We start from the raw sequence: 15943 nt of genomic DNA, 5'->3' as shown, positions 1-15943 counted from the left end.
CCCCACCCTGTTTCATGGTTAAGATTTTGCTTGATTTACTAATGTGTTCAACTGCTCTCTCAAGGTTGTTGTTAGCATCTGACAACTCACACTGACTTGCTGGATCTTTTACTTTGAAGCGAGAAAGTTATTGTAAGAGCTGGCTGAGGTTAAAGTCAGGGTAATTCAACTACGTCTCTAGTAAATCTGCGGTCTGTATTTTTTCCTTGCCTATTACAGTGCTTTATCGATAAACTCCCACACTGTATTACCTTATACCTCACTATTTATTTACTCACTGTCATTTCCTCTAAATAGCCTCCTTCTGCCGCACACTCTAAACAGCCAGAGAGAGGAAAATGTTTCAGAGAATGACCTGAGCTGACGTTCCCAGAGGTGCTATTCTCACAGCGCTCTCTCTCCAGCTCGATCTCGTTCACCACGTCACACATCTGCACCGATAACACCTGTGGAAGAGGCAAAAAAAAAGCACATTTAGGCGTCAAGATTAAAATATGTTTCCATCACATTGCATCTATGGTAACAAAGAATTCATATCCAGTGAGATCAAGGCTGGTAGAGTGGCGACTTGCAAGGGAAAAAAAAAAAAAAATTGCCAATAAATATTTTAGTTTCTCTTTATCACATTCTTGCAACTACGGCTTTTCATGCTGTGTTTTCCTATTAGAACCAACCCCCGGCTAATAATACAGCAAACACACAGAAATGTTCTCCATGTTTGAAATCCAAACAAAGCTCCCTCTTGCCTGGCAAATAGATGCTATCATGCAAATGGATTAGGAAGTGGAGAAGGGAGCCACTGAGTAATCTCCTGCGATTGTTCATCTGTGTCAACAAAGGCTGAAAAATGCGGGCTGACAGCCGCTGGCGGAGAGCCGGTGGGTCAATGAAAATGTGTAAGACGAGCAGCGAGGAGCTTGAGAAGGTCAGTGGAGATGAAGGGAGAGAAAGAGAGGGGGGGGGGGAGAAGTCGACATGAGGCAGAGTGTATTCATGAACTCCCAGGGAAGAGCTTCACCCTGCACCCTACTACCAAAGTGACAACACTTACATGACTAAAGGCAAAAAAGGTCACAGAGAGAGGAGTGATGCAGCACAAAGACCACTGTGTATTTACAATTGTACAACTCATGTTCTCTAATTGGTCCTTGCAGATGTCTTTACATTCTCCCTTCGTGAGCCCCAACCACCCCGGAGCTGTCAAACAAGAAATGATCCTCATCAATCAGCCACAAATGCCCTGTTTTGTCCAGGGTTGAGCTCACAATAAATCTTTGTTATAAAAGCAGTCTGCAGTGCATCGCTCACCTCAGACATGACAAACCCCCCCCTCCCCAAACTTCCATTTATGGCAAACGGCTCCTCTCGGCGTGAGACCAACAAGCATAAAGAGAATATGCGCAGTGGTGTAATGACTCAATGTAATGAGGCAGAATACACTCGGAGGTTAGCTGTGTTCATTATTTAAAAACAAGCAGTAAGTACATAACAAATAACACGCTGTATGTGATGTCTAATTGTGCAGGACTATTTGAGAGCACAGTCACTAACACACATCGTGACATCGGCTAGGAGCAGATGATGTACACACGAGAAGAATTTGTGACTTCATAGAAAGTTTGGAAGACGATCACGGTCCAACATGCAACTTACACAAGTTTGATGTGGAAACTTGAAACCTTAAACATTTTTATCCAAAAATTTCAAATATCGGCAGATTCTGGATTTTTTTTTGATGACAGAAGGAGTCGGTCATTTTAAGAATTTCCAAGTAGATAATTGAACATTTTTGTGTAACATTCAAATCCTGCATAGGGGCTTTAAAGATTCTGCTCAAGGTAAAGGTGACTGATTTCCTAAAATACTGCTACGCTGCTGTAGCTATGTTTAAATCATCAGAGCCAAATGAGCAACTGTTGACCTGTAAAGGCAACAACTCTACCTCAAGCGCAGTGATGTGCACCAAGTTCATGCCACAGACGTTAGCGACCTCTTGGTGGAAAATATTTACGGAAATATGACACAAAAAATGCACAGACATACAGTGCAAATTACCTCCATGTTATTTATTTCCACTTCTCCACACTGCCATCTCCACACTAACTCATCGCCTCACTCACTCTCTCCCCACATGGATGAGGTCGTCCTGACACTATCATAATCCACAGAACATGGCTCACAGGAGTCTTTGCCTGCAACCTATTACAGCAGAAAATCCAACATATCCTGAAGTAATAGCAGCAGCACTGGCCGGGAGGCAAAAGATTAATCTGCTAACATTATCTGTGCACCGCAACATGGATGGAGGAGGAAATCTCATGTTGGTCAGACCCTCTGGTAACCTTATTTTTGACTACCAAGGAATTGATTGTCGGCCAACGTAATAGTGCAGCGTTTAAGAGAGGATTCGAGTCCAAAAGCCCCTCAGAGGGAAAGGTAATATCTTATCATCACAGTGTACTTAAAACAGAACACAATAATAATAATAATAATAATAATAATAATAATAATAATAATAATAATAATAATAATCTGCTACCAGGTGTATCTATGACTTTAACATCAGTATTGTAATCATGATGATAATAATAATAATAATAATAATAATAATAATAATAATATCAAGCATGGCTACATTTACATTATTCAAGTTAAATGTCTGATTATTTAGAGCTACTAAAAATACAACAAACTTATGTTCAGTGCAATGAACCTTGTGCCACTATTATACATTACATATTCACATAATTTCTCACACTTGGAAAACAAACACTTCAGTAGCTCATTTTGTTACACAGTGATAACATAACACATCATCCAAGGCTGGCTCATTTAACTGGTCATGGGCAATAGGTGTTAAATATGAGGCACTTTGTTGAAGCCCAGTTTTAATACCAACATTATTTTGGTTTTATTATTCTTGATTTTGTGCTAATAACATATTTTAAAGAAAGGTGTGTGTTTTGTTGATAGGATGTCCACACGCAATTTCTTTCCCTTGGGCTCCCCTCACAGCCATAATATTACCACAATATGGTTCTGCCAAAGGATGATAAAATATTAAATTATCCAGCTCTCACTGCATCCTGACGATAGCCGTTTCAATATGAATGCAAACCAGTATGACTCCAATATAATAATGCTCTACAAAGTAGTAACAAGGTTCAAAACAAATGTATACGTTATGCCGTTTACAGGCCAATGCAGCATAACTGTGGACTACTCATTAACGAGCTAGCTATAGAGCACCGTGTTATAACAGCAGAACTTAAGCTAAAGCTGCACAAACTGACAACTACAAGATAAGGACTCACAATGCACGACTCAGAGTGATCCAAGGCAGGGTCTTTAACTCAGGCAAGGTCGGTACACGGGTGACCAATCAAAGCAGGCAAACAAATCCAACGGGCTACGGCTAAACTGGTCGAAAACATACTAGATAGCGCACGGACACATTGCATGTACGTTTTAATACTAAGAACAAAGACGAGCTTGCACATGGAGTACACAGAATAAATACACTAGCAGTGGAAGACAACGAGACACAGGTGCAACACATTAGGGGGCGGGGTCAACAATCACGGGAGCGGGAAACACACGATGGCCGGAAGTGGAACTCTATAATGAGAGGAGAGGTTAGACACACACCAAAATAAAACAGGAAGTGAAAACCAAAAAGGACAAGAAGAAGAAAATAATAACACAACACAAACTAATGTTTTATATCTAATGACTAAGCCAAACGTTAATGGTGCTGCTGTTATGACCCAACCAGTTTCCATTTAACAGTATGGTGCATTCTGGCGTGGGCTTCATCACATATGCATAATTTTACTGTTTTGATTCAGTTTCAGGACTCTCATTAACCTTGTTTCCATCAGCAGGCAGCTATTCTGAGCCAAAAGCTCTGATAGACCCACTGGACACCAACCCATCACCCAATGGAGGACAAAGTTAGCTACCAGCTAGTGAGCATGGTGGAGCATTTAACATATTTCCCTCAGGGGTTGGTGGAGATGGAAAAGACAGAGCTAAAAGGAAGCAAATATTAGACTTACATTCATCAGGTGGTCAGAAACACGACTCCAAATAAATGCTAACGTATCTCTGTGTCTACTATTTGTGCTTGCTAACAAGTGGCAAAGAAATCCAGGTTTTTTTCATAGGAGACATTTTGACTTGAAAGGAACAGATGTAAATAATACATTTTATTCCAATTGCTTTGTTTCATTTATCAGCCCTTCAATGAAACATAATAATACATTATTCATTGAAAAGGTTGCTCATTAGCTCATTATCTCATTAATATATAACCTGGCTTGTAATCAACAGAGCTCAGTTCAGACTACGGCCTCTTTAAAACATAAAGAGGCCGTAGAGGCTGCAACAGGTTGCCACTACATATTCTTGCTTTAAGATGACGTTCTTCTCATGGAACATTTAAATTTATTCATCTTAAAATTAAAAATGCGCCGACTGTGAATGCAGACTGTTGCAGTTGCTCCTGCTCCTTCTTATTTTTCCAACTCTTTGTCTTTCTTCTTCTGTAATAGTTGTTTACATTTTTACAAGTGACTTATTTAAGATGCGCCCTTTCTAAACAGAGAGCCTTTTTTTTTTTTTTTGGATTTACTTTTTTCATTCAGCTGCTTTTCTAAATGCTATCATTCAGCTGCTCTCACGTTACACAGGAACTCTGCGTTTGCATTGCTTACACGGGGGACCAGCTGATCGTACTGAAGCTGGCAGGCACAGCAACCACGGCAACACACATCAGGAGGAGGACACACAGAGCATGCAGAGGTGGAATCAGAGAGCTGGGTCCAGACAGACTGATGGAGAAGAGCATATCCCCCGCTTATCATCATGGGCAATAGGGGATCACTACACAATAAGATGGACCAGCTAGCAGCCCTAGTGAAGAATTTGAGGGGCTTCTGTTAGTGCAGTGTTATGTGTTTTACAGAGATGTGCCTACAGGAAGATACTCGGGATCCCTTTGCTAGAATCGATAGCTTTTCAGACGGTTCAGGCAGAAAGGATGGAAGGTTTCTGCATCCCCGAAATTGAGCTGTGGGGCTAAATGTCCAAACCACTCACACGCCATCTTGATTGTTGTTCACCCCCTCTGCCAGAGGAGACAGGACCCTGGACCTGCTTCCTGCTAATGTTAAAGAGGTGCAGAGATTCTACCTCATTACTTTTTGTACATTTGCATTTGTACATTTTTTCTGTTCATGTATAAATTACTCTCTTTTTTTGTAGTTTTCACTTTTTTTTTACTGATTTAATTCCTTTTTCCTAATTGAGTGTTGTGCAATTGTAACAGACCAATTTCCCTGAAGGGATCAATAAAGTTTTTCTGATTCTGATTCTGATTAAGGCACAGGCTGAGGGTTTTCTTCAAACTAAAAAAATAAATCAAGCCAAGCTGGCATTTGGGTAATGCAAATCACAGGTAAACAAAAAAAAAAAAAAACCCCAGAATACACAAAGAGGGAGCCCAGTTATAAAAAAACAATGTTAAGGGTTAAGAGTATGTGATTTATGGGGGTGGCTGAATTTGGGTTAGATTTCCTAATCTATGAAAACACAAGAGATGAAGGTCCTGACACTGATTTATGCTTAAGCTCAAAATGCTGGAGACAAATGTTAAGTGCCCACTAGTGAGAGATACAGAAAACATACCTATTATATCTAAAATTGCTGTATTGAGCAATGAACCAAAATGACAATCCCTATGCAGATGATAAGTGGACGTCTGCCAAGCCTCGGGGACACACACATACACTTAGTGTCTCCATGAGTAAAACGTTAAATAAATACCTGCCAGACTTGATAGTTTGTTAGCACAGAGTTGACCACAAAGGCCTGCAAGCTGTTTTTAGTGATTGTTTTCATATGAAATGGCTGCCAGTCTTGCCTCGTTTGAGTACAAGATAACAATCAAATAAAAAATGAGGCGAGCTGACAGGAAAATGGAAAGGAAAGGAGAAACTTGTGTCTGTGTGTGGCCACACAATGCAGAGTAATGCGTTTATCCCCATCCTACACTTCACTGGAGAGCAACATCTACATCATGCGTGTACATCAGCCGTCACCTCATGTTCCAACGCTTCAGGCTGAATAATCAGCAAAAGCTCAATGTGTGTATTGGACAAGATGTAAAGGTTAACTTCACTTTTTCCAGCCAAACAAACATGAACGCAGGAAGTGTGAAATGTTGAGCAGAACTGTGAATTGATCTGGAAATAATTATCTTCAAATGTCTACAAGAAATACTTTGGTAAATGTCCTTATTCATGTTTCACCAAGAGTTAGATAATAACATCAAAACCACTGTCAAATCTGTGCATTAACTATGAAGCTAGAGCCAGAAGTTGAATATAATAATACTACATAATTTGAATAATAATATATAATATCATAGAAAACTACAGCTAGCAGCTAGTTAGCTAAGTTAGCATAAAGACTGGATGCAGAGGGAAACAGCTTGCCTGGCTCTGTTGTTTGTTTGATCTGTTCACAAACAGAAATGTGAACATGATGAGTCGTAGCTTTACTAAGAAAGCTCAACTAAGAATTTAAATTACATTTCTCAAAAAACACATCTCGAATTGCACAACATGCCAATAGCGTTTCGCTAAATACCGTTATAACCTTAGCTAGGTTAGCATAATCTCCTCTACTATAACTCTGAAACCTACAATTCCTACCAGGCAGGTAAGTTTAATATATTGTTTACCCCTCTTAAAGTGTATGTTCTGGCAATTACAGCATTTGTGCCACATTAACTTCAGTTAATAATTTTAATTGTATAGCGCCACCATTGTTTTCTAGCAACCAATTTACACATAGCCTATCTAAAAAGATTTATTAGCTGAGACAATTTCTTAAGTTTTATTGGCACAACCTGATTCAGTGAACTGCTGCCATTTGAAATGATCTGTAGCATCTAACTAAGCTAAGATAAACAATCTCTGCCTCCAGCTTCAGTTTTAGAGTGGCCTACATATCAGTGTTAATGATCGGCTCATCTAAAATCAGCACAGCGAATAAGTGTAAAAGTTTCTTTCGGTTTCTATCAGTTTAATGTTTGGAAGGAGACAAGGAGAAGTCATGCCCCCCCCTTCAATATTCTTTCTCCTCCTTTCCCATCTGCAATATGTTAAACTGATAACAGTGACATTCAACCACTAACATGCACTTTTAACCACTTAGGGGATTTTCTGTTCTCCTCTCAACACCACATTTCCTCACTAGATATATTGATGTGATGTCAGGTTGTGTTATTGTAAAGCCGCCACCGCGGACCGTGGAAAAAAACACAATTGTAGCACATCAGAAGCACACCGGCAAACCGTTAAATGTTTTCCACACTGGTGCCTATAAGAGCCATTAAAATATGTCAACACATGACGTATCTGGTTGATCTTTTAAAGCCTCGGGGTGGGCCAGACATCTGAGAATTGTCTGAGGTGAGAGGAGGAAGGAATTTTCACATAGTCACTTAGATGTTCACAGTCGTTCTGCTTGGAAAGAGCTTCACTGGTAGGCATTAAAGAAAGACATGCTGACTGTCAAATGACTAAAATCCACCCAAGCCACGACCATTATCATAATCTGAAATGTTAAGCTTCTTAGAGTCAAATTAATTTTGATTTTCTCTCATATATTTCCTAAATTGTACCAAAAACAGTCATTCCTGATCACTGGAATTACAGATACCTGACATGAGATAAGATGCACAAGTAGGCAAAATCCCTGTCAGGAATTTTGTGCAGTGAGAGCAACAGCAGCAAAACACCTCTGACATTTCTTAATAAAGATAAAACATCTCTGACAAATAAGGCATGAGTGCAGATGACACTTGGGCTTTTTGAGCCTAATGAAAAGACTACACTCCTGAGGCAAATCAGCTTATATCCCTACCGGGGGGATTTTGGTGTACGTCCATGTTTGTTGTTCTTTAATCCCCATAAGAGTTATGTGTAATTGAAAATATATAGCTTACATCATCCAGCACTCTCAGTGGTCACTTCACAATACCCTGCAGCAAAACGCACAGTTACACTGAACGGTGACATATTACCAAGTGGCAATGCTCAAAGGCTTTCAGTCCAGTTATCTAAACCCAGAGAGAGTAACTACTTCCTGCACAGCCATGAATTTAGTCCAGTTCATTTACTGTGCATCACCTATGGGAGACAATCGATCAAAATAATGGTGAACCCTGCAGTGGATGAGATATCAGTACTTGTAAATATTTTAGAGGCTGGTATACTTAGATGTAGTCACAAGACACTAATTTACAGTACTGTGTGTATTAAGTTTATCTTAGCACTGTCTGTCTATGTATCACTATCACAATCAGTAATGATATTTATCGGATTGTCATTAAAGTTGATATCTTTACTAGCTGTAGTAATCTTTCACATTATGCAAGTCATCTAAAAAAAGAGCAGGAAATTAAACTCTTTAAAAATAAGGGGGTTGCTGAAGTCACACACATCTGCTTTTTAACAAAGCAAAAAAATCTGAATTTGAGCACAGCCATATTTGGGATCATTCCTCTGATAAAAATCAGATTTTGTAGGAACACAGTCTCAGTCTAAAGAGACTTATTTGAATTAGTTTGACTTCTTTGTGTCGTTTGTCATGTTTTAGTGTTGGCAGTAAAGAGCAGACTGGTATTGTTGCCAGCTATGGAAGAAACTTCACCTTCACAAGTGCAGACTCTGATGCAGACAAAGGGATGAAATATGTTTCTGAATTCTTAAAGTCAGGCGTCTTAAGATGAGATGTACCCTATGAACTAAGAACATTGTAAAAAAGTAAAAAGATATGAAATGTTAAACAGGTGAAAAGTCCAGATGAGTCAAAATTACTATCGGAAATAGGCAGTTTTTCTTGGATCTTATGCAAACCTTTGTCAAAAAGAAGATAATATATCACTATAAATACTAAACCTCTTAACATTGTATCCATTACTGCCAAAAGTGAATAAATAGATAGATAGATAGATAGATAGATAGATAGATAGATAGATAGATAGATAGATAGATAGATAGATAGATAGATAGATAGATAGATAGGTTTTACAACAGCTCATCCTGCTCTCTCTGTGTTAATATCTATTAAACCTTCATTTCATGCAGTTGCTTCGTCGCAAACTCACGATTCAAAACAATAAAACAAAACATATTTTTTCAGTTTGATGATAAAATAACAAAAACAATAACTGAATTGTAAAAGGCACTTACTTTTGGCAGATAAAGGTACAGCAGCAGCAGGAAGGACAGCTGTGATGCATCCATCCTGTTTTTACTTTAGGAGTTTTGTTATTTGAAGACTCCTCGATGTTGCCCAAAACTCCTCCGTGAATCTGCTGCGGTCTGTGTGAAGAAAACGAGGCTGTGCGCGCGTGCGTGCGTGAGTGCGTGTTCAAATGTGTGAGGTTTAGCGCTGCTGCTGCTGCTGCCGCTGCCTCTCCATCGGACTGCGCTTCACTCCGCCTGCGCTTCTCCAGCAGGAGAGGAGAGCTCCATCTGTTCGACTGTAGCTGCCGTACCCGCCCCTTCGCCCATTCACAACTCCACACCGCCTGTCCCAGGAGACTGTGAGTTAAACAAGGCTGCTGGAGACGGACTAATGTGGTTGGAGGAGGATGGTGCAAGTAAGGAGGCCACTAATTAACTGCTGTGCAATCAGCGACTCCTCCTTTGTGACACAGCTTGAAGGGTCTGAAGTGGTTGTGACACAGGAATCATGTCATTACAGTAATTCTGAATATTCTCATCCCTCCACTAGTGCCAGGGCCGTATCCAGGAATTACAAATACCAACACCCCCCTCAACCAACAAAAAATTATGTTGACAATTATTTATATTTTTCTCATTAGCCTATTAGTGAGCTTTTCTGTTACATTTTCTGCAACTTTTTATTTAAAGTTCTTATCTCAAAGATGTCAATCCTGGTTGATTTGGCCACACCTGTAGTTACTGGTGGAAACAAACAAACAAAAACAAAAAGCCATTTAATCTTACAGGTCAGAGAATTCAGGAGGCAACAAAAAAAAACTAAATAATAATAAAGATGTCTGGGAACAATTGACAACTGTGATCTGATTTTACTCTGCACATGACACGGGTCTGTGAACAGCAGGTCACGGTGAAAGGAGTTGGTTACCTGGCTGAGATGTTGGAGGTGTGCGGCCCCGTCACCTGCTGCTCTTCATCTACCAGCTCAGTGTCGCCGCTCCTTCCTCTTCCACAGCTCCGGCTGCAATATTTAAAAATGATCTGCAGTCTGAAAATACCAAAAATGAATGAGCGCTAAAGTGCTAATCTCGCTGATGAACACACTGCTAATTTTTCTCTAGTTAAATGCTTTTAATGTGAAGCCACAATAGTAGGAAATGTTCTGTTTGCATTGGTAATAACTTAATACACTGCTTTCTCCAGGAATGTCTCTACAGACACAGAGTTCCCAATACTGCAAATATATAAATATTGAAATACTATTACAGTGGACCACAGGCTCAGCCACCATTGTGTTACGTCATTCAGTGATAGATAGTGACAGACATTTATTTAAATGGAAATCTTTGAGACTGCCACTTTAGGTCGAGAGGAATAAATTGCTGTTTATTCACAGAACTAAACTAGCAAGCAGCGTATGGTGTTCGCCAGACATAGTGCTTTCCAGTAGTCCAGAGAATCTTCTTCCTCGTGCTCTCAGAGCCCTTTTAAATGCCGTTTGGAAAAAATCCAAGCAGACTGTATATGCAGTATATTCGAGAGTGGCTTCCGTCTAGCCACTCTTCCTGATTGATGGCGTGCCACTGAGATGGTCGTCATTTCTTTTCAGCAGGTCCTCCCAATCTCTTTTAGAATGACCTTAGAATGACCACTTCCCCCCCGACCACAGCGCTTCATGGCCGGTTACTTAGTTTTGTCAATGGTCAACTTTTGGAAGACTCCTGGTGGTTCCAAACTTCTTCCATTTCACACTTATTAAGGCTGCTCTGCTCCTGGGAGCACTCGGCTTTAGAAATTGTTTTCTGCCTTTGCTCTGATCTATGCCTTGCCACAATTTTATTGTCTTCAGAGACTCTTGGACTTAATGACTTGAATGGTTTTTCTCCTGACATGCAGAGGGAATTGTGAGACCTTATATACACACACACACACAGGTGTGTGCCTTTCTAAACTATGTCCAATTAATCCAGTTTGCCTCAGGTGGACCCCAATAAAGTTCTAGACACATCTCAAGCAAAATTAAACCAAACAGGATACGTCTAACCACAAATTGTAGTGCAACAGCAAAGAGCCTGGAAACCTTTGTAAATGAGAGATTTCAGTTCAATTTAAAAGAAATTTCTGTTTCATGTTTTCACTTTGTCGTTAAGATTTATTGAGTGTAGATTGATAGGAAAACATTTGTATCCATTAAATGTTAGTGAATGGGTCTGATTACTTCCACTGTATGCGTATCAGCAAACAGCAGGAATGTGTACTGAGTGCTTGAGCTGTGCACACACACAACTTCATGTGCATGTACAATACAAAAAAAAAAAAAATTAAAAGATGCCACACATAAAAGCATTTCTCAGTTCTAGGGGCCAAGAACTGTACAAGGTGCTTTTAACTGTAGAGTATAAACTGCTTTCTGTCACATCAAATGTGAACTAAGTTCCCACAAGGTTAATGAGTGTCACTGCCACTGTCAGCTTTCATAATCACTTACAGTGATTTAGTGCAACATGGGGATATATGCATGCAAAAATCTGGGCTTGTAAAAAGCCCCACATCCCCACTTTGGATGAATGAAATGAAGTAAAAAAAAACAAACAAAAAAAACCATATAAAACTTCCTGAATAATTCTTGAAGACAACAGTCTGGAAATATGAGGTTTGATTTATGGACCACAATGACACTCAGCGTGCAGCTTTTTACTGTAATGTGGGAATAAAACATCAGAGTTTGTGAAGCATGGGAAAGAGATATATAGAGAGGAATCCACTAAACAGCTGCCTGCTTTTCATGATAAAAAGTCCATTACCCAAATTACTCTAGCGCATCCTCTCGCAATTGCTAATGCATAAAGATGAGAAAGGTGTAATCAAAAATAAGATGCTGTGGAAGTCCATATCCAGAAGATAGATCAATTTGTGAGACTTTGATGCAAAGACAAGTGGAGAAAGATGGTGACAGGGAGGGATATGAAATGATCCGTTGGCCCTCCTGGTACCTCTACAACCACTCTGTCCCAAAGTACCACACAAATACACTCACCATCCATCCCGGGTTACTGGCCGCAACATCAAACGCTCATCTTCTCTATCTTCTTCAACCACAGTCCCACGGTCAAGCTGTCAAGTCGATCGACCTCCTGCAACACAGCCGACTGGACCTCACAGCACAGCCTCATCTTCGGTCCCTGTGATGGGGCCGAGTTCACCCTGCGAGGCATTTCTCTGCATGAGCCCACCCGTTAATATTGATGGAAAATACGCTTCGCACAAGGCAGCAGAATGCAACAACAACATGAAACCACATGAAGAACACCAGAACACGTTTCATGTTATTTTTCAACGTGACATCACAGGTTATTTCTGTTGTTGTGGTCTCTCTTCATTAAATGGTCCAAGTCTAATTTGAACATGAATACTATCATAGGGCCTTTTCATTTTAGCATGACACCCATCTGTGTGCAGAAACGCTCCAGTGTATACTCTAGTTATAATAAGATTGTAAGGGTCTAAGCATGCTGACATGCACCAAGTGATAAATATAACAATAAATGTTAAATAATGCAAAAAGTGAAAAACAAAATGTCCTTGTTGTGCAGCCCGCACTTTTAAAAATTTAAGTTTGACAGCATGAACTGACCTACCGCTTTCCTTTTAGATGAATAACAAAGAGCAGCCTTCGTGTTGAAAGAGTTGCATCTGAAACAGGTTTGGCCTGTACATCAAGCAGGGTGATGTATTAGACTAGCAGACTATGGAAAATTAAAGGACCCCCCCCCCCCCAAAAAAAAAAAAAAAAAAAAAAAAAAGGATTTCTATCCTAGAAAGGTCAAGAGTCTTTTGCTACTGAATTAATCTTGGGCCGCCTGTGTCGGATGTGTCCACACTGAAGAGCCGACGGATGATAACACATAGAAGTACTTAATTATTAACAAGTAGGATAAACTGTTCCTGAAGGCCTCGCAGAAAGGAGGAGGTTACACTGTAAGTAAGACAATTCCTCGTGCGCTTCAACCATCTCCGTTTCTTTAGCATGATTTCAACATACAAATCAGATTATTTAATGTTTATTTATTTGCATTTAATCTTAACCTTAATCCTTTGCATGATAAACTTGATTCTCTTCCAGTTCTGATGATTATCAGAACTTCTTCTCAAACATTAAATCACCTTCTTTTCATTTGCCTGCCAGTTACTACCTGAGCGAGCCGGCACTGTTAATGTATGGAGGTTGTAGGCGCATCAGCATAATATTATAAACCAAACGTAACATTTAAAATGAATAACGGTGTGTACGGTTTTGCCCCTCAAAGTGGATACACATTTCATTTGTCTGTGTGCGTTAAACAATAGCTGAGGACAATTAACAGAATGAAACCAGAGTTGCAGTATATTCGTCATCATTATAACCCCCAGCTATTACCACAAAATATGTTTCCAGTAATCCTTCCATTGTGGCTGTCATTTATAAAAGCACCAAGCAACATTTATTTCCTGCTTCCATTTTTTTTTTAAAAAAGAAAGAAAAAAATCCTTAACCCAAGGTGAAGGTGAGAGCATTGGTGTAGTGTGTGTCATTGTCATCTTGTGATTCAAACGCCTAAAGTATGTTAGCAAGCTGAGCCTGGTCTCAGTGAATAGAGCAAGAGGAAATTGGATGTTTGGAGTTTCTAAACCTGTGTTTTATTTTTTTCAATGATCACAAAAATATTTTACATTAGAGATATCTCTTTGTGATCTGCAAACAAAAGGGAATTATGAGCATGCCGCTGTTGATTCAGGTCAAGTATGTGATAGTCAATCATGAATCTGAAATGAATGGAATGAATTGAATGGGAGGGTCCGCAGCCACAGTTTTTCATTAGCTGTTCAGAGACACAAAAGAGGGCAGCGATAGCAGCGAACACACAGCTTGAGCTGAGACCCGAATCAATACAGTTTAAAGCTGACAGCAAGACAGAGCTACTGTTTTATCTCAAGACTGCTTTTTGGGTTTTTTTTTTTTCTTCCAAGATGCATAGATGCTTCTCCACATTTTTACATCTTGTGTAAATATTGTATGGAAAACTTTTTGCTGTCGATCCCTTCTCCTTTTATCTGAGCGGCTACAATCAGAAGGGCCTCTTCCTGCAGTTTTACATCATTTAAAAAAAAGCAATTAATTCTACACTTAGCAGAGGAGGCAATGGTGATGATTAATATAATTTTGCTCCAGTGGTTAGACTGCCCCTTAGGTGAATCTCATGGTCAAAAGACCGGCTTGGTGATGCACAAAGTAACAAATATGCCAATATTTCCGGAGGGCAAATGCATGACAAAACAGCCTCTTTCTCCCTGCTCTACTATGGACGTTATATCTCAGCCTTTGTTTGGTTTGCGAAAGTCATATATATTTCCATACACATGGTTAAAGGCACTTGGCTCCGTGGTGAGTGAAGCAACCTATTGGCTGGAATTATTTACTTTAGTAGGATTTTTACATGTCCGTATCAGAGGCATGCATTTGTGTAATCAGCACCAAACCCCATTTTCCAGCATTCAATGTGATCTGGCAGCTTAGGATAAGCTCTCTTTGCTTAAAGGCTCCCAGTGTCTTTAAGGTGGGTTTGCACTTTAGCTTGGCTGCTTCGCTGTTTGCAGTGGAGATGTGCTAAACATTTCTGCGAGCTGCTGGCAACGAGGGGAAAAGGTGAAAACATGATATACATGATGCATCATAATGAAGGTGCAGTGTAGTGAGAGCAATCACCTCGACAGCCGTCTTGATTTTCTCAGTGGTGAGTTATGGAAGAGCAGAAGAACAGCCCACCGGCTGTGGTACGTCCACTCAGCTGTCATCTTTTATACTCTATAGATATACGGTACATTCTCATTCATGTCTATCACCGCATGGACTTCTCTCTGCCTTTGGTGTTTGGTCTGCGCCGCTTGACCAAACACAAAGACATTTGTTCGAGCACTGTGCCTTAGTACAATTCTGAAGTGCAGTGGCCTCTGGAAGTACTCAGACCCTTTCACTTTTTTCACACTTTATTGTGCAACAGAATTCACTTTAAATTGCAAATTTCTGTAGCAAATGCATGTGCGCTTTACTTGCGTTTTATTATTTTCATGCTACCTTAGACCTCTGATCTGCTGCGTTAGTGAAACGTTGTACTTTTTTACTCCAAATTTATTTGACAGCCATTGCAGAATGGGTTTTTAAAAACCTATACTTCAATGACTATATGAAATATGATATTGTTATAATGTAAATTAAATAGATAACAGTTTAGTTAGATTAAGCTTCACTTCAACCAAAAACAAGCAAGTAAGTGGACCTTGTTTTATGAGAGTGTGTATTACCTTTTCCTTAAAATCTGCAAAATTACTCAGTGACATCAGGTACACAGAAATATCTGCATGCTGACGAGTTTGTTACCATTAGCTAACATTAGCCAGCTAAGGCTGCATCAGCGAAACCTGTGAGTGTATTGGATTGAAAAATGCAGCATTTTTACCCTTTTCATTTCTAAGAAGAATGTCTTACCTTGTTTTACATTCTTTGCTTTAATGCATCAGTAATAATTATCGTTAGGATAATATACTGTATAACAATATAACTCCATTTTGACCTATTAGTGGCTAATAAATAGAGATTTTACTTTTTATATTTTAAGTAAATGTCGCTGATACTTTTACTGAAGTAC

The 15943-nt window shown here is 39.6% G+C and overlaps 1 protein-coding gene across 2 annotated transcripts in view; it reads right to left on the bottom strand.

The window, feature by feature from the left end:
* Nucleotides 1-9570, bottom strand: part of vipr1b (vasoactive intestinal peptide receptor 1b) — a 49994-nt gene extending 40424 nt beyond the window's left edge. Inside the window, exons 1-2 of one of the 2 annotated variants that reach the window (XM_056363672.1) lie at nt 9264-9570; nt 356-446 (exon numbers count right to left, since the gene is read on the bottom strand). In XM_056363672.1, coding sequence (XP_056219647.1) covers nt 356-446; nt 9264-9317 — 145 coding nt within the window. In that variant the 5' untranslated portion in view covers nt 9318-9570. Of the gene's footprint in view, nt 1-355; nt 447-3314; nt 3691-9263 lie in introns of those variants that run through there. The other variant, XM_056363673.1, reaches the window with a different exon arrangement.
* Nucleotides 9571-15943: the final 6373 nt, after the last annotated feature.

Source organism: Seriola aureovittata, chromosome 20 (assembly GCF_021018895.1).
Source record: "Seriola aureovittata isolate HTS-2021-v1 ecotype China chromosome 20, ASM2101889v1, whole genome shotgun sequence".
NCBI lineage: Eukaryota > Metazoa > Chordata > Actinopteri > Carangiformes > Carangidae > Seriola > Seriola aureovittata.
Note: the sequence above shows the minus strand (reverse complement) of the source record. Positions and strands in the feature narration are given on the sequence as shown.